Below are 25,227 nucleotides of genomic sequence, written 5' to 3'. Positions count from 1 at the left end.
AAAGGTAAGAAAAAAACCTTAATTTTACAAAGTAATCAGTAAAAACTTCTTCCCGTCCCTAGATTGATCAGGGAATAACATCGTTCACCTCTTGTGATATTGTGTGAAAGGAGATGAATCACAAACCAAAATTCTATTTTTGTCAAAGAATAATTCAAGCTACGCACGGTCTTGTTTTTTAATTAAATGTTTAGCTATACTTCTGAAAATAAATATAATTACTTGTAAGTGTAATGGGAATCGTTTTTGTGAGCGAATATGACGGTGTATTAATGGCTATAGCTACTAATCTTATATAAAGGCGCACACAATATTATTTTAAACTGTAAAAGTACTCATTGCTTTCTTCACCATACAAACTGTCAATAATGTGTCACTCATCTTGGGAGCTCACAAGAATACTTGCGTTGAACTCCACAGCTTCTTTCCAAAAAGAAAATCAATCAATGTTAACAGTTCCACATCGTGAAAATTGATTAAGTCACACTCTCAGATGCCTATCACATTGCATGTTCCATTCAGTGGATGATACAGTTGATTCCATCCCTCCGTGAAGTTCTCCATTTTCGTCCGTCTCGGATATCGTCTTGCAGCTGGTGGTTTTTGCTATGGCTTTGCTGAAGTTCTTTGTTTGATATGAAGGTCAATCTGCCGGTTGTGCAGTAATTTAGCATAAACCATCTCCTCGGTTTCTCTTTATAAAGAAGAAAATAGAAACATTTTGGGTAGGCGTTTAAGGCAGATATAACTCAATCAGATTTTGCATATAAAAGTTATAAAAGTTATTCGAATAAACTATATTAAACAAGTCAACTTTTGTTCATTTGCCATTGCCGGGTCAGTCATGCACGTTTAGGCTTATGTCTTTTAAAGAAAAATGATGCCGAATATCTCGCTATAGCTACCACACAGGCCTCCATCCCCTCAATCTCACAGCGACATTAACGGTATCATAATTTGCTTTGTCTGGCGTTCCCATGCTCATATTCCTCCATGCCATGTTGTATAGGCCTCGTTAAAAAATAACTTACTTGCGAATATTTGTCCAATTCTTCAACGCTCCTTACTTCCCGACTCCAGCAATCTAATGCTGCGCACACCTTGACTATACTCCTCGTCGATTTTGATCAATTTAGATTTCTGTTTCTTTTATTCTTTCAAAAATGACAAAGAAACCGAAGAAAACCCAACTTCATTTGTAAATCCTCCGTTCGAAAGTGTACACAATACGAATGCGAATTTGTGTTCTTTACCCTTAAAAAAAAAACGCACGCGCGGTCGCACGTTCGTACGCGATGTCCTATCCAGTCTGTGTATATGGAGATCAATGGACGGGACGGTGATGCCGGTACGGCCGGTACATCCAGTCATCCACGGAACGTGAATGCTGTTGAATATCCAACGATAAGCTTACAAACACCTTGAAATGCCACCCCTTATCGCATATGATTTTAACTGATCAAAATAATACATAATATCTAAATGCATCCCTAAAGAGAGTTTAAATTTAGACGAAAATAATGGGCTTACTTTTTATGTGGCGCGCAAACTTTCACCGGCCTCTTCATTCGGTAATTCTGGCTCAAATTGGTATGGAAGAGCTGCCAGGATCTACCTGTTTTCTTCCTAAGTTGGTTCATCAATTTAATGTGATGAACAAGAATGTTCATCGCTATTTTTTTTCTGAGAAAACTTCGACGTTCTCACTGCCGCTGCTTGCCTCCGAGTCAGACATTTTGAATGGGCTGGGATATCAGTAAACAGCCGTTGTATAAACGAGTCATGTTTATACGTCACGATTTTCGACGTTGGCCTAAACAAACCGACGACTGTTGAAATCAATTTTGCGCTCGCCGGGCACGATAATACTACATGGATGTCGGTTCTTTTAACATAATTATAAACGCACATTACAAAAGAATAGGAGTTGGTGATTATGATATAAATGGGTCTACTCTACAATAAAAAAGTGTAAAAAACAAAACGCTGTTCAGCATTCCACAACCTCTTTAAATATATAGGATTACATCAATACATACCATTTTAAACAGCCAATCACGTTCCTCTCACATAACTTCCCCACTAAACTTCCATGTGCCACGAAATAAACTTACAAAGAAACAATCACTTTTCTTCCAATTTGCCCCTACCAACATAACAGAAAACACCTTTCAGTACTTTTTGCCCCAGAGTACACATCACACAAACAATGCACAATTCCTTTTTTTTAAATAAACATATCAATGTACAACATCAGATCAAACATCATACACTTGCTCCTAGCAAAACCATATTCATAAATACCTCAGACAGTTTAGCCATTCCTATTGGTCGAGAGCCCGTCACGTGGCCGGTCTTAAACGGATGATAAAGACATGGCTAGCTGGTCTTAAACACTTTTCCAGTGTCACATAAAATGTGGACTCCTAAAAATCCAGTGCCTTTACCGTTTCATTGGTTGAACGTTCACAATCCTCACGTAGGCATGCGCAACACTACCAGTGAGTCCGAATTTTATCTTACTACTAGTGCAGGGCCAGTCGAAAATGTGCGTGTTCGGAAGGGGCAGTTGAGAACTGCAGCTCGTTCAAATAACGCACATTATTCAATGGTGTGAACGCACACTCGCAAGTTAAACGCACAAAATGTCGTCAACCCCCAGCACTGATATTTACCCCTACTGGACAATATGGTATCGCCCTACAACAATATGGTATCGCCCTACAACAATATGGTATCGCCCTACGGAAGGCCGTAGTTGTAGGGCGATACCATTTTGTATTAGAGTTGTTGCGACTTTAATATTTCAATAGCGCCACCATGCGGACTAATGCAGCAAACCGACATAGCAACCGCGGGAATCGGAGGGCATTGGGCTGGTTACGGATGGTGAGCAAGATTATTTCCAGATTGAACCCAGTTTCATGTTTATTGTTAATTGTAAAGCCTGTGATTTTCCCAGTTATTGATCCCTGGTTATTGATTGCACTGTTTGAATCCACATATGTAAAGATTTCAATTGTTTGGGATGGGCGAAAATAGGCCACGCCACACGAGGTGTCGGAAATAGGCTCCTATTCTTCCAGTTTATTACCATGACGATTTTGATGTTGAATAGTTTGCCCTCAATTTATGATTACCCTTATTGTATTTTCCAGAACGATCTCCACCATGATCAGTCTCTCCACCGGCTTAATTTTCCCCACTTGTCTTCCACTGAGGATGATGGGACATTTGAATTTGAAATAAAACAGGATTAATCCCGCCTGCCCAGCCAGTGCTCACAGAACACACAATCTAAGGACTCCCCTTGTGTCCTTATTTTTCCTTTACAAATGGTGACCCTGACGTGATAGGAATCAAGCTTGAGCACAAAAGGGCATACAAATAAAAACCAGTAACAGAATGGACGGCAACCACGGCCGTTTCAATCCCATAGACATAACGTAATTAACTTGAGCAATTTTGTCCGCACAGCGTTTGTTAACTCCAGTGTATCAAAGTGATGACGTCATGCAATTTTGGAAATCCAAGATGGCGTCCTAAATTTTCACGAAAACAAAACACGAATTAACATGCCCCAAACTTGCCCCTAAATCATGACTCACACAATGTCTTATGGTGCCATACTGTGGCGGAAAGTGTTTAGTTGTGACGTCATACCATAGCACTAACGCTTAATCACTTGTGTGCAGTGACCGGGCGGAGCTTACGAGCTCCGTGGGCTGCTGCGCGTACGTGATTGGCCAATAACTCCCATAAGTTTAGCGCACCATAGGATTAGTACACGCACATGGTTTGTAGACATGACGTAGCGTCTACATGTACCTGGTATATAAATGCGTGCCTGGGGAGCGCGCTCTGTTTAGCAGTTTGGGTTTAGAACGCGCATTGGTACATGGTTTAGCCTAGTTGTTGGGACTGATTGCTGCTAGTTGTGGAGATCGTTGTTAGGTGAGATACTATAGCTTGTTGAGTGTATAGTTTTGGGGCTCATCTGTTTAGAGTGTTGAGTGCCGGGTGTAGCTGCGACAGCGGGCAGAGAAGTAGGTGAATTACTGGTACCCTGCTTATGTGAAATTGCTTAGGCGATTTGTGTACAAAGTCTGTGTAGCTGTACTGGGGTCGCGCTGGTATGTGTAGCTGAATTCTGGCTTACACGCACGGCGTAGCGGGTACCCTGCTAACGGACTGTATACATTGCTAAGCGGCTGTTGTGTGCTTTTGACGCTGTGTTTGGCTAACTTAGCGATTCATTACTAGCGCTGTGCATAGTTGCTCATTGCTGCCATTGTTGTCTAGTGCTTAATGCTGTGTGCGTTGTTGCATAGACGAGCAGCGGGCTCTCTCCAGTAATTAACTAAGGACCCTGTTAATAAAACAACCCACCGAATCACATCATAATTGTTGTACTTGATTATTGTTGAATAAATTACGATCACTGTTGTTTGAGATTACCGACAATTCTGCTTCCGGTGTTTATGTTTACAGGTTTATTGTGCAATTAATTAACGGAGATAATTAATCAACACTCATTCATAATCGGGCGGTAGATTTCCACCAAAACGGACCTGCACCCTTAGCCTTGAAGGTCGCTCTGAGTGATCTCTCGTCTAGGGAAGAGCCTTGGTTTGGGAAGATTGTCTTCACCCCACTAGGAGTCAGACTTATCCTAACAGACTTAGGTTGGCCCGGGGGTTCCCGCCACAAATGGTGTCAGAAGTGGGATGATTGTGAATGATTAAGTTGATTTCTCTGTTGGAAAAATTGAATTGCACAATTGTTGAATTGTTGTTGATTTCTGTGGTGATTTCGGTGGTTGTTTGGAATTATGAGCGAGGGCTCTAAGGGTCGAGTGGGCACCTCAAGTGCTGAGGCCGAGGTGCAAAGACTGCGTTTGGAAGCCCAATTTCTGCAATGGGAAAATGACCTCATTGCAAAGAAGTTGAAGGCTGCCATGGAGTTGCAGTCGGGTGTTTCCCCAAAGGAAGGAAACATGGGTATGCCAGGTGGAAGCCGGCGTGTGCTCCATCGGGTTGATTCCGATGTTGAGCTCAGGTTGCCCAGAGAGACTTCCGGTTTTGTCTCTGGAGCAACGGATAGAGTTTCAGGCGCAAATATGGTGCCTGAGTTAGCCCCTAAAGTGGGGAGGGAGGTGACTTTCATGGAAAGTTCGCCTTGGAAAGCCCCTAATGTGGGGAGGGAGGTGACTTTCATGGAAAGTACACCTCAGAAAGGACGGAGCTCAGGGATATTCCCCCGAGCGCAGTCGACGCCTGTTGCCAGGAAGACAGATGATCCAAATGGTGATCTGATGTCGTTCATCCCTGAAGGTGGCTTGGAACGGGGTTTGGCAAGTACCAACCCGTTCGTTGGTGACATGGGGATGGTAACCCCTAAACAGGTGAAGAGCGAACTGTTAAGTTTTGCGACTCGACCAGTCGAGGCGAAGAACAACAGTTCAGCTGAAGTTGACATCTCGTCGGTAGGTCCGTGGCCACTGAAAAGAGAGGCACGGGTCCATGGTGATGTGGGTCAGATGGGTAGTTTGGAGCGACCAAATCGCAGGCCAAACATAACCCCTGATCGGTACAGCGGAAAGGTGCTCTGGAAGGAGTACTTCCGCCATTTTGAGTCGTGTCGTGAGGTGAATATGTGGAGCGAGGAGCAGGCTGCGAGGTGGTTAGCCGCAAGCTTGCAGGGAGACGCTCTACGGTTATTCGGTGACTCTGGCCACAAGTACACGTATAGTGCGCTTGTAAAGTTGCTGGAGCGCAGGTTTGGGTCAGCTCGACAGAGTGAAAATTATCTCGTCGAACTGAGACATCGGCGCCAAAAGCCGAAGGAGACTCTGCTTGAATTAGGGCAAGCGATTCACAAATTGACAGCGAGAGCATACCCTGAGTTACAGGAAGATGCTCGTGAGAGGTTGGCTAAGAACCACTTCATAGATGCTGTTGACAGTCATTCAGTTAGGGAGGGCATCAATAGGGCTCGTCCAAAAACTTGGGATGAAGCAGTCCAGGCTGCCCTGGAGACTGAGAATTTCGAGAAGGTGGAACAGCACAGATTGCTGGACCGGAAGCCCGCTAAATTGGCAAGAGCTTTGGGTTCAGTAACTGAACAGAGGCTGGACACTCTCGAGGAAAATCTCAATAAGCAGGCCAAAACTTTGGACTCTGTGGCTGAATTGGTGAAGTCTTTGTCCGGTCAGATTAAAGGTCAAGGTCAGGGTAGGGGCGTGTTGTCTCCCCAGACTCACAAGCCCGGTATGCCTGAACCTGGGGCCTTGCGGTGTTTCAGATGTGGTGACAAAGGGCACTTTGCCCGGGAGTGCAAGAAAACTCCAAAGAAGGGAAACGTCAGTCAGCCCCCCGTAGAACCCGCGGGAAGGCTGAGTGGTCAAAAGGGTTCAAGAGACAACACAGTGACAGCGAGGGTGGTGGTGGAGAGAAAAAGTCGAAGCCTGGGGATGGGCAACGAGTCATAACTCTGCCTAATCCCAGTAGTGGAGCTCGTTATGGTTTGTTTGTTGATGGGATGGTAAGGACGACAAAGTGTCGATTTTTGATCGACACGGGGTCCACCGATACTTTGATAAATAGTACGGTGTACTACCAAATTCCTAAGGAGAAAAGACCCGTCTTACAGACGGATGATGTTCAGGTAAAGCAAGTTGACGGTAGTCAGCTAGCCGTGTTGGGTATAGCTTGGGTAGAGGTACAAGTGGGTCGAACCACGCACCAAGTCAGGGCAGTGTTTGTTGACATGAAATACTGTGGTATCCTGGGCATGGATTTCCTGGTACCCACAGGTGGAAATTTAGATTTCCAGTCGAAAGAGTGGAGGCTCAATGGTGAGCGAATCAAATGTACGAATGGTGCTGGCGAGCATTTTGTTGGTCGTGTTGTAGTTTCTAAAACTACGGTGATTCCGTCAGGTCATGAGGCCGTGGTTCCGGGTATAATTGCTCGGAAGGGTGCCGACTTGGTCGGGCCTGCCATGGTAGAACCGATGGAAGGTGGCGGTGACCTAGCCAAGAAGGGCTTGGTGTTGGCCAGATCTCTGGTTGAGACTGAAGCCGATGTTGTTGCGTTGCGGGTCTTCAATCCCGGAAGGGAGAAAAGAGTTGCACGTGAGGGTACAACAGCGGGACTGATCTCCCAGGTGGAAGTTAGTTCAATTTTTGGTGATTTGGATAGGGTGACAAATGCTGGTGAAGAGTTACCCCAGCACTTGCAAGATTTGTTTGAGAGGGGTACAGCCAATGTGGAGGCTAAGTACCATGGGGATGTCCGGAGATGTCTTGTAGACTTTCAGGACGTGTTGTCCAAGGGTGACCATGACATTGGTCGCACGGACGTGGTGCAACATCACATAAATACTGGTGATGCTAAGCCGGTGAAAGAGCGGATGAGGCGTCATCCATATTGCCATCAGGAGGAAATCCAGAGGCAAGTCGGTGATTTGGAAAAGAGGGGGGTGATTGAACCTTCCGACAGTCCATGGGCGGCAAATGTTGTTTTGGTTGACAAAAAGGATGGTACGAAACGCTTCTGTATTGATTACAGAAAGTTGAATTCGGTGACCATCAAGGATGCCTATCCGGTGCCGCGCATTGATGAAACATTCGATGCGTTGGGTGGGGCGAAGTGGTTTTGTACACTTGACTTGGCGTCGGGGTACTGGCAAGTCGCTCTGGATGAGGACGCCAGCCAAAAGTCAACATTTGTTGTGAGAAGCGGGTTGTACCGGTGGAAATGCATGCCTTTTGGGCTGTGCAATATGCCCCGGCGACATTTGAGCGGCTCATGGAAAAGGTCATGGCCGGTTTGCAGTGGGAAATCCTTCTGATTTATTTGGATGACATCATCGTGTTTGGTCAATCGGTGACGGAGACCCTAGAACGTCTCCGAGTTGTGTTTGACAGGCTAAGAAGCGCTGGGCTTAAGCTCAAGCCCAGCAAGTGTCATTTGTTTCAGAAGTCAGTGGCTTACCTAGGGCACATAGTGTCCTCAGAAGGGGTAGCGACAGATCCTAAGAAGATTGAGGCAGTGGCAAATTGGCCGGTTCCGAAGTGTGTACGAGATGTGCGAAGCTTTTTAGGCCTCGCATCGTACTACCGGAAGTTCATAAAGGGGTTTGCAGAAGTGGCGAGTCCACTTCATGCGCTGACCGAGAAGTCAAAAGAATTTGTGTGGACTGAGAGTTGTCAAGAGGCATTTGACGAGCTGAAGGGCAGGCTTCAAGCCGCCCCAGTTTTATCATATCCAATGCCCGAGGGTGACTTCATCCTGGACACCGATGCCAGTGGTGAAGGTATCGGGGCGGTGTTGTCGCAGGTTTAGGGTGGTGATGAAAAAGTGCTTGCGTATGCGAGCCGGAAGCTCAGCAAACCTGAGCGAAATTACTGTGTCACTCGTAAAGAGTTGTTGGCTGTGGTTGTGTACTTGAAGTATTTCAAACAATACTTGTACGGCCGCAGGGTAACGGTCAGAACTGACCATGCCGCATTGCGGTGGGTACTTAATTTTAAGAACCCCGAGGGTCAGCTGGCGAGGTGGATTGAGGTCCTGTCTCAGTATGACTTGGTCATTGAGCACAGGAGTGGCAAGAAGCATGGTAATGCTGATGGGTTGTCGAGACGGCAATGCAAACAGTGCGGCCGTGAGGAGGTGGTCAAGGAGGATGAGGCAACTGGTGAAGTACCCGAGGTTCAGCCTCCGGGGAGTGAGTTTTTGGTTAGGGGCGTAGCTGCCCAACCAACCCTGTCTCGCAGTGCTTTAAAGGAAGCACAGTCACAGGATGACACCATGAGTTGGCTCATGAAGTTGAAGGAGGACGGTGGAAGTCGTCCTGAGTGGAAGATGGTTTCGCACTTGTCGGCAGCCTGTAAGACCTATTGGTCACAGTGGGACCAGTTAGAGGTCAGAGAAGGAGTTCTGCATAGGAGGTGGGACTCCGACGACGGCAAGTCCGTCCGGTGGTTGTTGGTTTTGCCACTGAAGTTTCGGAAAGAAATTCTGTCGGAGTTGCATGGTGGGCAACTGAGTGGTCATTTGGGGGTCAGCAAAACTCTGGCCAAAGTCAAAGCCAGGTACTTCTGGCCAGGCATGTCTGCGGACGTGCGGTCTTTTCTCCGAGGTTGCAATGTCTGTGCGAGGAGAAAGTCGGCTGCCAAGAAGAGGGTTGCGCCCCTACAGCAGTATCGAGTTGGTGTTCCGATGGAGCGAGTAGCAATAGACTTGCTCGGGCCATTGCCCGTCACGGACAATGGTAATCGTTGGGTGATGGTGGTTGGCGACTACTGCACTAAGTGGATGGAAGCATTTCCGCTTCCTGACGCTACTGCAGTTACAGTCGCGCACACTTTGGTGACTGAGTTTGTCTGTCGATTCGGGGTGCCCCAAGAACTTCACTCTGATCAGGGCACAAACTTTGAGTCAGAAGTGTTCAGGGAAATGTGCCAAATTCTCGGCATTTCGAAAACTCGGACAACCGCCTATAATCCGAAATCGGACGGCATGGTTGAGAGGTTTAACAAAACCTTGGTCAACATCGTGGCGATGCTCCTTGACCCTAGGCGTAGGCAGAAGGACTGGGATGAGTTCCTCCCCTTTGCGACCTTCGCTTATAGGTGTACGCCGCAAGACTCGATTGGGGAATCACCCAACATGATGATGTTGGGGCGAGAGGTGAGTGTCCCAGTGGATCTGGTGACAGGGTGTCCTGAGGTTGAGGTGGAAGCCACTGCAGACTTCGCTGAAACATTGCGAAGTAATATGCAGGAGGCCCACAATAGGGCGAGGAATTGTCTCGGGAAAAGTGCCCGGAGGCAAAAGAAGAATTTTGACAGGAGAGCGTCTCAGCATGGGTTGAGAGAGGGCCAATTTGTGTGGCTACACAACCCTGCGAAGAAAAAGCACATGTCCCCCAAACTACAACTTAGGTGGGAAGGACCATGGCTTGTTGTCAAGAAGTTGTCAGATGTGACAGTTCGGATCCAGCTTAAGCGTAATGGCAAGCCAAAGGTAGTCCATGTAGACCGACTAAAACCGTATGTCGGTGAGGCAATCGAAACGTGGGATTGTCAGTCCGGGGAACAGGTGACAGAAAGCCTCCCCATGGATGAAATCCCCGAGGTTCAAGATGACAAAGAGTCGTCTGAGGAGTTGGCTGAAGTGGCCGAAAATGAGGTTCCTGTGGAGGATTCCATCACTGAAGATTTGAGTCCGGGTAGTCCAGCCGATCAGTCAGAACGGCAGGATGAGTCAGCACCAAGACGGTACCCAAGACGGGCCCACAAATTGCCCCTGCGGTATCGTTAGAGTCCAGATTTGTTGTTGAGGTCGTCCAAGGGATGAAGCTCCAGTCTCCCCTGTTTCGTCCCCCGCATCCTCCATTCCCCCACTGGAAGAGGTGGCGAGGCAATCCCAGCCACGCCCCGAAGTGTCCAATTCCAGAGAGACATCCCCCCTGTTGAAGATGAGGACGGCAACTGTGCGGGTCCAGTCATCATCTCAGACGTGGCCGGATGGCAACATCATCGTCTCCCGAAGAGAACTACCGGATGAGCTGCAAGCAAGTGTCCGTTGATGAGAACGGGCGTCCCGTCGACAAGTGAACGACGTGTTCCAGTTTAATGTATTTTGTTTTGTTTATCTAAGGTTTCTTAAGTTTTCTAAGGTTTTAAACAGTTCCAAGTTCTTAAATGTTTTTATAAAGGTTTATTGTCGGTAAGGAAAAAAAAAAGTGTATTTATCTAATGGAAAAATTCGTTGTTTAAACTCTGTAAAATTTATCCCAGTTAAATCATGTAAATTTCGATTTGCGAAAATCTTGCCATCCAATTAAGTGTACATTTCATCAGTCTTAAATTATCCTTAAATTTCTGCCTTTAATCTGTGTAAAATAAGTGCAAATTTTCCCCTTAATTTTGTGTGAATATTTAATGAATTAAAATTTGAGCCAGACGAGTGTAATTTTCCTTAAATTTCTTGTGAATATTTAATGAGCAAAAATGTGATTCAGATGCTGTACGATAATTACCTGTGAAACACTTGTACATGTTAGTTACATGTAGGTAGGGTACATGTTATATTTTGCACATGTTAAGCACATGTACACATGTAAAGTACATGTGAGGAAGGTACATGTTATATTTTGTGAATATTTAATGAACTTTAATATCAGCTTCCTCTCTTATGTTTTCTTTTGAATTTCAAAGATGAAGTTAAACTTTATGTTTTCTATTGTAATTCAAAGAAAAAGTTAAGTCTTATGTTTTCTTTTGAATTTTATGGATGAAGTTAAGCTTTAAGTTTTGTATTGAATTATTTTGAAGAAGTTAAGATGTAGTCACACTTTCCTTTTATTTTTGTATTATGGCTTTAGAGTATGGGGACATCCTCTGCCATGCTCGGGCCCTTGTGGCGGAAAGTGTTTAGTTGTGACGTCATACCATAGCACTAACGCTTAATCACTTGTGTGCAGTGACCGGGCGGAGCTTACGAGCTCCGTGGGCTGCTGCGCGTACGTGATTGGCCAATAACTCCCATAAGTTTAGCGCACCATAGGATTAGTACACGCACATGGTTTGTAGACATGACGTAGCGTCTACATGTACCTGGTATATAAATGCGTGCCTGGGGAGCGCGCTCTGTTTAGCAGTTTGGGTTTAGAACGCGCATTGGTACATGGTTTAGCCTAGTTGTTGGGACTGATTGCTGCTAGTTGTGGAGATCGTTGTTAGGTGAGATACTATAGCTTGTTGAGTGTATAGTTTTGGGGCTCATCTGTTTAGAGTGTTGAGTGCCGGGTGTAGCTGCGACAGCGGGCAGAGAAGTAGGTGAATTACTGGTACCCTGCTTATGTGAAATTGCTTAGGCGATTTGTGTACAAAGTCTGTGTAGCTGTACTGGGGTCGCGCTGGTATGTGTAGCTGAATTCTGGCTTACACGCACGGCGTAGCGGGTACCCTGCTAACGGACTGTATACATTGCTAAGCGGCTGTTGTGTGCTTTTGACGCTGTGTTTGGCTAACTTAGCGATTCATTACTAGCGCTGTGCATAGTTGCTCATTGCTGCCATTGTTGTCTAGTGCTTAATGCTGTGTGCGTTGTTGCATAGACGAGCAGCGGGCTCTCTCCAGTAATTAACTAAGGACCCTGTTAATAAAACAACCCACCGAATCACATCATAATTGTTGTACTTGATTATTGTTGAATAAATTACGATCACTGTTGTTTGAGATTACCGACAATTCTGCTTCCGGTGTTTATGTTTACAGGTTTATTGTGCAATTAATTAACGGAGATAATTAATCAACACTCATTCATAATCGGGCGGTAGATTTCCACCAAAACGGACCTGCACCCTTAGCCTTGAAGGTCGCTCTGAGTGATCTCTCGTCTAGGGAAGAGCCTTGGTTTGGGAAGATTGTCTTCACCCCACTAGGAGTCAGACTTATCCTAACAGACTTAGGTTGGCCCGGGGGTTCCCGCCACAATACTATAATTCTGACAGATAACGTGAGTTTCCACACATCGGGAGATTGAGCTGGCCCATAAAGTTCAAAATACCTGTAAAAAACAGGTTTGATTACGCTTCGTGCGTAAGGTTTTCTGTCGCTGCTTGTTTTGGAAGTTGTTAAAAATCCCCGAAGAAAATCCCGTTTTATTATTGATACCAAGTTTTCCCCAAATATTCCATGGTCACTTCTTGTAAATAAGGACCATCTTAAATGACTCATGAAGTTTCATTCGAAGGCCAGCGGTAGATTGTTTTTTAGAACCGTTAAAATACAGCCACTTTTCACGAACACCGCGCGGTATACACGCACATCACACGGCACAATAGCTATAGGGCGTGAACTCATGCACATACCACCGGCGCACGCGCGGCGTTAACACGGCGTTGTCGCACTGCCCTGCCCGCTGAACTGCAGCGCAGCGAAACCGTGCGCTGGGAGTCACAGGCCGGTGGTTTGTGGGGGAAATATTCAGCAGAACTCCGGCCAGATCATGCATGTTAAGAATACAAATAATTTCGTACGAACACCAATACTATTAGGCAGGATGAGCTTTCTACATCAGACTCCTGTAGGTCAGACGGCCTTATGATTATACATGTTTGAACAAATGTAATGCTCCAAGTTTGCTTAAAATTGTTTAAAAATGTCATAAAAGAAACAATATCCTGCCCTTATTTGCACAGCAATATTCATAAAGTTAAACCACTACGGGTGCAACACTTATCACTTCAAACAGTTTTCATTAACCCTAACTCCCTGGGTGGGGGGGGAATCGTATTAAAATTCCAGGATTCAGGACTGTTCGGGCTATAGGAAAACTTGAGCAAATGCAGTCCTGCATATGACCACAAGTGTCCCAGATTAGCTTCATCCAAACCTCGAAAACTTCGAAAACCTCCCCTGTCCAGTAGAGTTTTGCTTCGGGTCGGGTCCACTATAGGCCAAACCGATGCGAAACATTATAGATATAATACAAATCCTGCGCTGTGTTAATTTCCCAAACTGTTTCCATCTTTTTTCCCCGTTTATTTCGGGTTTTGAATTGACCCGATCCAACCTGATCCGCAAATTTTCAAACACAAAACTGACCAACCCAACTGAAATGACGGACAAACCGACCCGACCAAACACAAAGTTGGTTTTTGGTTGAGTCAATTACAGTTTCGAGTCGGGTCAGCACAACACTTCTGTCCAGAACCCTTCCAAGAAGCAAAAGTAACCAGCAAGGTTGCTAAAATCTATGGCCACATGACATCACACAGCATAGAGATTGCCGCATTCCCCCAGAGATAGTAGAGGCTGCAGCAAATCATTGCATGTGGCACAAGCAAAGGCAGACTCCAATTGAATATTATATTTAAAAACTGGCAGGGTAATATTTATATTTTACTTTATTTCATTATTTAAGTTGGCGGCCAATTTAGTGAAATCCATTGGTCTCTCATTGGTCGCAGTACACCTAAAAAAGCAATCCACATACACGTAAAAGTCTTATCTGTTTTAAAGTATGGAAAAGAAGGCCAACTTAAAACTTGTTATTAGTAGCCTATTTACTTACTTTAAAAAAAAGCACCGATAAAAATATCTAATTTAATAATAGCATTTTAGTAGTGTCAACAATAAGGAATGAGATCCGGAATGGGACCGTTCGAGAACCGGGCGAGCTTGGCCCGCCCAGTAAGCTGCCGCCCGCTTCGAACACTGTACCCGCCCGGTTACTCAAGCGTGACGCTCGGTTGCCTGCTGGAGTGGCCCTCTGGGTCACAACAATAGCTGTTATCAACGGATTAGTGGTTATTGTTCGAGGATACAGCGCCCAACTCAGGTTGGGTTGGTGTGGAATTTTATTCTTTTCTATCTTCATAGAATGCAAGTATTTTATGTTTGCATGAAATCATTTGACAAATAAACTTGATAAAACTGCCTAGTTTGCAAAGTTCTATATATGAACAATGGTTAAATGCTAGATGATCAAGGTGTGAATTTTTTTTCTTTGAATTTTTCGAAATACGATGTTCGATATCTATATTCTCGGAATTGATCAAATGTACGAAATATCTCATTCTGTATTAATTGAAATAAAGTATTCCCCATATGACGAACATGAATTGTTTTGCGTGTGGTAATAATGTGATGTTTTTGAATTTTAGACTACAACACCGCACTTGCCCCTTATTCACGTTAATGCATACGCATTTTAAACAGAAAAGTCTGATACCCGTTTGAGAATAGAAGCGGGTGGGCTTGGCCCCCGATCGGTATGAAGTGGCCCACTCGGTAGCCCCGATCGGTATGCATACTGGGCACTCTTTTATTCAAGCGTGACGCTCGAGAAGCAGGTGGGAATGACCCACTCTGTAGATCAGGGATTCATCGGTGCAAGTCCATATACATTTGTATACATTTAAGGGGAGAAAAACGTACATGTACCACGTAACTAATTGAAACCCATGTTCACTGATCACTCAAGCTTTTCAATAGGCCTGCGAGGGCAATGGGTCACCAACAATAGCAGTCCACGGGAGGGATTACCGGCGGCGCGCCCTTTGATTTGCCGGGTCTTTGTTACCCAGCAGTGAGGATTATCGCCTTGCAAATTGCTTCTTTTGTTAGGTTCAGGAGAGGGCCCACCAGTCAGACTTGTACTTCGTTCTCTTAATCCGAGCTCGCCCACTTTGGAGAGGAGTCCCAATCCCTTTCTCGGAGTGGGCGAGGCTTAGCCCAGACCGTCTGGGAACCGGGCGGTAAGGGATCTCAAGCCTAAGTTGATTTTCAGTGAAAGTTAATATCCAGTTGTATTTCAATTCATAATGTTGGCACTTAGGAGTGGCGTTCGCAGTAGTCCTGGAGGAATTCCTACCGGTGTATACAAATAAGCCTAGGTCACAATTCTGCCCTTATGTACAAAACCACAATGATAATGTAAGCATGGATCCAGCCCCTTCAAAGTGGCAACAATGTTGTCATTAATGCAGTTTCAGTAGAGACATGACCATTTTGCCTACAGTTCATGGTTCATGTACGAGTCAGTTTTGCGATAGCCATGCACGAGAAATCAGAATGTAAATATCATTTTCCAAAAAACACAATTGTACTGCACATACATGCAGGGGTCATCCAATCAATGGCCATAAATGGGCATTAAAATGTAAACATGTCCGATATTATGGGAGCGAGAACCAGTCCATCGCGAGTGATCATGTGTGACGTGTGAATCCTGAGCTTAAATTCGAGAGTGATTCCTTGGCAAGCAGACAATAGAAGTTCTTAATGTGTCGGATCAAGGCGGTGCAGGGTTTGTTCAAATCTAGCAGTGCACATGACATCACACAGTTTGGCACACATTCAGTTACCAAAAATACACCCAACACATGCTCATGTCTGTGTTATCCTGATCCTCCATGCACAAACGTTGGATGGGAAAGATTCACTTCCACTGTACGGCTCATTACAACGAGTCAACGGCTCACCACACCACCATCTCACCAGAGCTCCAGAAAATACGAGAAACCCTCTTGTCAGGAGAATGATACTGCAAACTTCCTGAAAAATCATAACAAAATGCTTTTTTCAGAAAACAGGATCACATGTACAATTGCTTTTATTAGGGGGTGGGGGTGGGGCATGGGAGAAATGTAGCCATACATTCAAAGCTCTACATGTACCGCCAACACTAAGCAGTGGTGCATGTCACATGTACATGATGTATCATGACACCATTTAACAATATTTATATTACTTTATCGGGGGGGGGGGTGCACACTGCACAATAAGGCCTGTGCCAAGTCTAAATTGGCTGAAAAATTTGGGAAGGTTGGTGATCTAGAAAAAAGAGATCCATTTGTATGGTACAGGATCACACAGAAACAAAACACCTCAATTTAGAATTGCCAATTTTTTTCATGTCCCCATGAAGCTGAGGCACTAATGTGTTTACATGAAAATGGATTTGGCATTTGGCTAAGCATTACTGAATAAATATGCAAAGCCTGAAATAAATTCAACGCAGACATGCCAGAATAAGTTCTGCGAACACGAAAGGTGGCATGTACAATAAAAAAAATTAGTCCGACATGTTAACTACTTTCATCCTGTTCATGTCAAAATCAAATTGTTATGAAATGTTCATTTTTTTTGGGGGGGGAGGCATTTTTCTCTGTCTGTTGTCATGACCTGTTCGTATTGTTTTTATTAATTTTATACTGAATCGTGCAAATAGCATTTTTGTTTAGCCTACCTTCCAATTAAGGCCTAGTTGATCATTTTGATGTAATTTATGTATGGAAATCTTTCCCATGTATAACAAAGTTTTAGCACAATACACGACATGTCATGTACATGTGCATCACGCCAATGGAGGATCTTCATCCACACATGCACGAACCTAGGTACGGGTTAGATCCGCACGCGTGCCCGTACAAATACATGAACACGCAAACGGTCGAGTTGTCTCTAAACCATCATGCGCTTGGGCTATGCGTGATACAAAGGCGCGTACCATGTACGCTTTACAACCAACTCGACCGTTTGGCATTCCGCGCACACACGAAAATATGTCACTTTTTGCACCTAAATATCAACAAATCTACCGCTGGCCTTACCTTCAAACCGGACACATATGCAGCACGTATCTCCAAAACAAAGTTGATGTGGGCCTTACATCGGGGAAAACCTCTTGTTTGGAGAAAAACACCTTTTAATGTGACAAATTTGTCACATATGACCGCACACCGCGATAATCAGCTCGGTCGAACACCAGTTTTGACGGACGCCGTTTTCAGTAATTTAATATTCATGAGCTAATATTCATATATGGAAATAAGGGGAAAATAACAAACTTTTGAAAAAGAAACATTTTGAACTTTGACCGATTAATCTACCAATGACATTCCAAATATTCCCAGATATAAATATTCATGATATGAAACTCGCTTGGCCCGACCCACGAAGAGTGTCGGTGACGTCATTTTACGGAGATTTTCGATTGGCGCGATTAGAACGACAGAGGGCGCCAATATTTTGCGCTGGAACAGCCGTGCAACGTAGAAAAACGAGTCCTCAGACCTAGAGGAACAGCTCCAAAACCACCCACTGAGGGTCCTCCAGAATCAACGGACAAACTACCTGCAGTAGCTGAGTCTGCAATACTTCCGTCGGAGCACTCTACATGCAGCTCAATTGCATCAGAGCGAAGCTGCAGTAGTAGCCACTCGTCTGTTCGCATGCGTGCTGTGGAAAAGCAGCAGGAGTATGAAGCCGCCAAGCGACGACTCGAGCTGGAAAGAGCCACGATGGCCCAGAGCAAAGAGTTGGACGAGCGACTACTGGCAGCACAGCGAACAAGAGAGGAGCTGGCACTGCGTGAAAGACAAATGGAGTTGGCCCAGGCACGGCTGGTCGCCGAACATGAAGAAAGCCGCATCCTGAAGGAAAAGGAACAATATGCTCGACAGATTGAGCTCGAGAGACAATTACAAACTGCTGAACTCAATTTTAATCTGGCTAGGGTAGAATCCGAATTTTGAACAAACCAGCATGAGTGACACACCTTTGTATTCACAATCACATGATTTGCCAAATATTACTAGTGTTGTAAGCCATTCTGTAATTTCACCCTCCACCAGTGTTCCGAGCTTGCCGGTAGCGGAAAACCCAGCGGCGCTCCAGGCCATAAATCCAATAGGCCTACCTGCTGCACACTCATCAGCTGCGAGTCTGGTACAATTAAGCCCAAAATGCGTGCACCAAGCCGCGAACTACTCGCAACCTGTTGCGAACTTCGCGCAACCAGACGCGAGCTTCGCGCAACCAGTCGAAAGTCTCCCCCACCAGCCGCGAGCTTCGCGCAACCAGTCGCGAGTCTCGCGCAACAAGCCGCGAGCTACGCGCAACCCGTCGCAAACTTCGCGCAAATCACGCAACCAGCCACGAGCTTCGCGCAACCAGACACAAGTCTCGTGCAACCCGTCGCGAGCTTCGCGCAACCAGTCGCAAGTCTCGTGCAACCCGTTGCGAGCTTCGCGCAACCAGTCGCAAGTCTCGTGCAACCCGTCGCGACCTTCGCTCAATCCGTCGCGAGCTTCGCGCAACCAGCCGCGAGCTTCGCGCAATTTGCGCAACCGGCCGCGAGTTTCGCGCATCCCGACGCGAGGCAAACACACCTTTCCGCGAGCCATGCACGCCCTCTCGCGAGCCCCCTCGCGAAAGCGGGTCACACGCAAACCGCCGCGAGTTCCGCGCTCGCGTGGTCTGAGCCCTCTGCTCAGTGCCGCATGACAAACCCCACTCCTACTCAGGTTTCTGCCTCTACTGCTAGGGTTTCTGATTTTTCCGAACCGCCTACTTTCAATTCCTCAAGCCAAATGATGTTAAGCTCCATGTTGGCAGCCTCAGCCGGAGGTATAAACATGGAGGTTCCCAACTTCGGGGGAGGCGACCCAGCAGAGTTTCGTTGTTTCGAGGCAATGATAGATGGCTGCATCAAGCCCTTAGTCCACCTCAGCGAGCTACAAAAATACTTCATCGTCAGGTCGAAGTTAAGTGGTCAACCCAAGAAGGATGTCCTCGGGCTTGAGCATGATGGTAGCCCCTTCACTAAGGCCATGTCCACCCTCAAGAAGCTTTATGGTGATATTGGTGTCCTAATACGTGCCAAGATTGACCAGATTACGTCGTGGCCGAGACTGACAGCCAGTGACTCTAAGGGGATGGTAGAGTTTGCAGCAGCGGTGTCAGCGTTGGTCACGCAACTCAAGAGTGCACCGGAAGGCCAGGCGGAACTGAATGCCAACTCTACAGCTTGCATCCTGTACAGTCGCCTGTCACATACCCATCAGACGGCCTTTTTGAAGGCTATGAAGGCCAGAAATGTCAACAACTTTTCTCTGCTTGACATCAACATGTGGCTGCAAGACACGGCGGCCATAGCCAGAAAGAAGGTGCAGCTCAGCGAGAGTATTAAGGTTGAACTCCCCCCAACCAACCGGGACCGCCGCAGAAAAGGTGCAGCTGCCTACCACATGGAACTGGCTGGAAAGACTACCAGCAATCCGCCAAAGGGCGCATCTGCCTATAAGGCTACCCGAAGTGATGGCAAGAAACCCTTCCGGAAGAGTTGTCCCCACTGCCGGGAAGAACACTGGCTCTCTCGATGCGACAAATTCAGCGATCTCACGATGGAACAGCGCATGAAGTGGATTAAGGCTGACAAACGCTGCTGGCAGTGTGCACGCCTGCACAAAAACGGAAAGGAGTGCGACCTACGCAAGCCTTGTCGCCGATGCGACAAGATGCACCTGACCGTTCTCCATGATCTGATGGAGCAACCAGGGTATGGAGTGTACTATTCCTCCTTCGACTCAAACCTGTCTGTCTTTTACGGGGATGGAAACCCTTGGCTACCTGACGTCAGCATGAAGATTTTGCCAGTCACGCTCTATGCCAACGGTCGACAGCTGGAGACGTACTGCTTGTTGGACGATGCTGCCAACTTCTCCTTGATGCTTAGCGAAGCTACCGAGGCACTTGGCCTCAAGGGTGAGAGCACCAAGATGCCAATTGCAACCGCCAGGGAGGAATGTACCCCCTGCAAGGGCGTGATAGTCTCGGTCGATTTTGCACCAATCCACGACCAAGATTCACGCATCACCATTTCCAATGTCTTTTCGTCTTCCATGTTGAGGCTTTCAGAGCATTCTGTTCCTGCACGAGATTTGCAAAGGAGGTGGCCGCATCTGCGGGGTCTTCCACTGCAGGAAGTCAAGGAGGCACGGCCATTATTGCTGATCGGCAGTGATCGCCCAGATCTGATTGTTCCCATTGAGAGTCATTTTGGTCCCGAAGGTGCACCAGTGGCTGTGCGCACCAAACTTGGGTGGGCTGTCCAGGGCCCCATTCTGAAGTCCAGGCGCAAGAATGAAGTAAACTTCTTGTCTGTACTACCACCCATGGAAGCCGACAGAGTTCTCCACGAGAATGTTTGTAAGATGTGGCAGCACGATGCGCAGATGTATCTTGATCGAAAACAAGCCACTCGATCCAAGCAGGACCAGCGAGCGGTTGATCTCCTTGAGGCAAAATCTACCTATGTAAATGTAGATGGAATTGACCGTGTCGCAACCCCCCTCCTGTGGAGACGTGACAACGAGGTACTTACCTGTCCGGCAAGTGCAGTGTCACCTGCTCTGAAACGGAATGAGCAACGTCTGCAGAGAGATCCAGCACTCGCTGTTGAGCACTCCAAGAAAATCCGGGAACTGAAGGAGGCAGGACTCGTCCGCATGCATGCTCACTGCTGAGGAGAAAGAGAGAAACCACGAGCGGCATTGGTATATACCCCACCATGTTGTTCGGCAGAATGGGAAGACAAGACTGGTTTTCAACTGTGCGTTCCCGTACCGGGGAGAGTCTCTGAACGACCACTTGCTTCCTGGGCCCACCCTGGGTTCACCGCTGGTTGGAGTGCTAGTACGATTCAGACAGCATCAAGTAGCTGTGTCCGGTGACATCAAAGCAATGTTTCACTGTGTGCGCACTTTAGAGTGTGACCGATGCATGCTTCGGTTCCTGTGGAGGGATTTGGACCCTGATGCCGAAATGGAGGAACTGGAGTGGAACGTACTCCCCTTTGGCACCACATGCAGTCCATGCTGTGCCACTTTCGCCCTGCAGAAGCATGTGCAGGACCGGTTTCCAGATCCAGACATTGTCAGAAGTGTTATGAATTCATTCTACGTTGACAACTGCCTAGATGGCAAGTCCAGTGTCCTAGAAGCGAAAGACCTAGTTGGAAAACTATGTCAAGCGCTCGGCGCTGGAGGATTTCCCATTGTGAAATGGGCCAGCAACTTTGCGGAAGTGGTCAAAGACCTTCCACAGGAAGCCCGCTCCTGCAGTACTGAGAGATGGCTGAGTTCAAGTTGTGATTCACCTGAGAAAGCAGCCTTAGGACCCCACTGGAATTTCCAGCACGACACACTCCGATACAAACTCGAACTTCATGAGTGGCCGGTCCTCACTCGAAGAGCTGTTCTAAGTGATGTGATGAGATGTGCCGGGAAGGACCCCCTTGGTTACCTCATGCCATATATGGTGAGGGGAAAGATGCTCGTTCAGGAGCTTTGAAAGAGACCATGGGGCTGGGATGAGGAGATCCCCGACGAGGGCAAGGATGGCTTACGTGCCCAACACATGAGATGGCGCAAATAAATCAATGATCTCCCTCTTGTCACGGCTGTTCCAGCGCAAAATAATGGCGCCCTCTGTCGTTCTAATCGCGCCAATCGAAAATCTCCGTAAAATGACGTCACCGACACTCTTCGTGGGTCGGGCCAAGCGAGTTTCGTATCATGAATATTTATATCTGGGAATATTTGGAATGTCATTGGTAGATTAATCGGTCAAAGTTCAAAATGTTTCTTATTCAAAAGATTGTTATTTTCCCCTTATTTCCATATATGAATATCAGCTCATGAATATTAAATTACTGAAAACGGCGTCCGTCAAAACTGGTGTTCGACCGAACTGATTATCGCGGTGTGCGGTCATGTGACAAATTTGTCACATTAAAAGGTGTTTTCCCCGATGTAAGGCCCACATCAACTTTGTTTTGGAGATACGTGCTGCATATGTGTCCGGATTGAAGGTAAGGCCAGCGGTAGATTTGTTGATATTTAGGTGCAAAAAGTGACATATTTTCGTGTGTGCGCGGAATGCCAACCGGTCGAGTTGGTTGTAAAGCGTACGTGGTACGCGCGTGTGTATCACGCATAGCCCAAGCGCTTGATGGTTTAGAGACAACTCGACCGTTTGCGTGTTCATGTATTTGTACGGGCACGCGTGCGGATCTAACCCGTACCTAGGTTTGTGCATGTGTGGACGAAGTTCCTCCATTGGCGTGATGCATATGTACATGACATGACATGTCGTGTATTGTGCTACAACTTTGTTATACATGGGAAAGATTTCCATACATAAATTACATCAACATGATCAACTAGGCCTTAATTGGAAGGTAAAAAAAATGCTATTTGCACGATTCAGTATAAAATCAATAAAAACAATACGAACAGGTCATGACAACAGAGAGAGAAAAATGCCCCCCCCCCCCAAAAAAAATGAACATTTCATAACAATTTGATTCTGACATGAACAGGATGAAAGTAGTTAACATGTCGGACTAAATCTTTTTTAATTGTACATGCCACCTTTCGTGTTCGCAGAACGTATTCTGGCATGTCTGACGTTGAATTTATTTCAGGCTTTGCATATTTATTCAGTAATGCTTAGCCAAATGCCAAATCCATTTTCATGTAAACACATTAGTGCCTCAGCTTCATTGGGACATGAAAAAAATTGGCAATTCTAAATTGAGGTGTTTTGTTTCTGTGTGATTCTGTACCCTACAAATGGATCTTTTTTTTTCTAGATCACCAACCTTCCCAAATTTTCCAGCCACTTTAGACTTTGCACAGGCCTTATTGTGCAGTGTGCACCCCCCCCCCCCTGATAAAGTAATGGTGTCATGATACATCATGTACATGTGACATGCACCACTGTTTTCGTGTTGGCGGTACATGTAGAACTTTGAATGTATGGCTACATTTCTCCCATGCCCCACCCCCACCCCACCCCCTAATAAAAGCAATTGTACATGTGATCCTGTTTCCTGAAAAAAACATTTTGTTATGATTTTTCAGGAAGTTTGCAGTATCATTCACCTGACAAGAGGGTTTCTCGTATCTTCTGGAGCTCTGGTGAGATGGTGGTGTGATGAGCCGTTGACTCCTAGTAATGAGCCGTAGCGTACAGTGGAAGTGAATCTTTCATCCCACGTTTGTGCATGGAGGATCAGGATTTCACAGACATGAGCATGTGTTGGGTGTATTTTTGGTAACTGAATGTGTGCAAAACTGTGTGATGCCATGTGCACTGCTAGATTTGAACAAACCCTGCACCGCCTTGATCCGACACATTAAGAACTTCTATTGTCTACTTGGCAAGGAATCACTCTGGAATTTAAGCTCAGGATTCACACGTCACACATGATCACTCGCGATGGATTGGTTCTCGCTCCCATAATATCGGACATGTTTACATTTTAATGCCCATTTATGGCCATTGACTGGATCACCTCTGCACATGTGCAGTACAATTTTGTTTTTTGGAAAATGATATTTACATTCTGATTTCTCGTGCATGGCCACCGACCCGACCAACCAAAAACCAACTTTGTGTTTGGTCGGGTCGGTTTGTCCGTCATTTCAAATGGGTTGGTCAGTTTTGTGTTTGAAATTTTGCGGATCAGGTCGGATCGGGTCAATTCAAAACCCGAAATAAACGGGGAAAAAAGATGGAAACAGTTTGGAAATTAACACAGCGCAGGATTTGGATTATATCTATAATGTTTCGCATCGGTTTGGCCTGTAGTGGACCCGACCCGAAGCAAAACACTACTGAACAGGGAGGTTTTCGAAGTTTTCGAGGTTTGGATGAAGCTAATCTGGGGCACTTGTGGACATAATTGCAGGACTGCATTTGCTCGAGTTTTCCTAATAGCCCGAACAGTCCTGAATCCTGGAATTTTAATACGATCCCCCCCCCCCCCTACCCAGGGAGTTAGGGTTAATGAAAAATGTTTGAAGTGATAAAGTGTTGCACCCGTAGTGGTTTTACTTCATGAATATTGCTGTGCAAATAGGGGCAGGATATTGTTTCTTTTATGAAATTTTTAAACAATTTCAAGCAAACTTGGAGCATTACATTTGTTCATATAATCATAAGGCCGTCTGACCTACAGGAGTCTGATGTAGAAAGCTCATCCTGCCTAATATTATTGGTGTTCGTACAACATTATTTGTATTCTTAACATGCATGATCTGGCCGGAGTTCTGCTGAATATTTCCCCCACAAACAACCGGCCTGTGACTCTCAGCGCACGGTTTCGCTGCGCTGCAGTTCAGCGGGTAGGGCAGTGCGACAACGCCGTGTTAACGCCGCGCGTGCCCCGGTGGTGTGTGCATGCGTTCACGCCCTACAGCTATTGTGCCGTGTGATGTGCGTGTATACCGCACGGTGTTCGTGAAAAGTGGCTGTATTTTAACGGTTCTAAAAAAAAATCTACCGCTGGCTTTCGCATGAAATTTCATGAGTCATTTAAGATGGTCCTTATTTACAAGAAGTGACCAAGGAATATTTGGGGAAAACTTGGTATCAATAATAAAACGGGATTTTCGTCGGGGATTTTTAACAACTTCCAAAACAAACAGCGACAGAAAACCTTACGCACGAAGCGTAATCAAACCTGATTTTTACAGGTATTTTGAACTTTATGGGCCAGCTCAATCTCCCGATGTGTGGAAACTCACGTTATCTGTCAGAATTATAGTACGGCACCATAAGACATTGCGTGAGTCATGGTTTAGGGGCAAGTTTGGGGCATGTTTTTCGTGTTTTGTTTTCGTGAAAATGTAGGACGCCATCTTGAATTTCCAAAATTGCATGACGTCATCACTTTGATACACTGGAGTAAACAAACGCTGTGCGGACAAAATTGCTCAAGTTAATTACGTTATGTCTATGGGATTGAAACGGCCGTGTTGTATACCTGCCTCGGTGCTACCTTCCCCCACACTTTGATCCAGCAAATGTTTCCTATCAACTGCACGTGTTCACCGACGCTTCCGAAAGGGCCTATG

At 46.0% G+C, this 25,227-nt stretch overlaps 1 protein-coding gene across 1 annotated transcript; it reads left to right on the top strand.

Annotated features, from left to right (window-relative positions):
- The first annotated feature begins 18,939 nt into the window (after positions 1–18,939).
- Positions 18,940–20,829, top strand: LOC119733715. The gene has a single exon (XM_038207099.1). The coding sequence runs from the start codon at positions 18,940–18,942 to the stop codon at positions 20,827–20,829; it is 1,890 nt and encodes a 629-aa protein (XP_038063027.1).
- The last annotated feature ends 4,398 nt before the right edge of the window (positions 20,830–25,227 follow it).

This window comes from Patiria miniata, unplaced genomic scaffold (assembly GCF_015706575.1).
Source record: "Patiria miniata isolate m_02_andy unplaced genomic scaffold, ASM1570657v1 HiC_scaffold_26, whole genome shotgun sequence".
In the NCBI taxonomy this organism is placed as follows: Eukaryota; Metazoa; Echinodermata; class Asteroidea; order Valvatida; family Asterinidae; genus Patiria; species Patiria miniata.
The sequence above is the reverse complement of the archived record's forward strand: the minus strand, read 5'-3'. Positions and strand labels throughout refer to the sequence as shown.

Bases quoted from the DNA above. Each gene is read 5' to 3' on its own strand.
- LOC119733715 (XM_038207099.1), top strand. From the start codon at position 18,940: ATGGAGGTTCCCAACTTCGGGGGAGGCGACCCAGCAGAGTTTCGTTGT.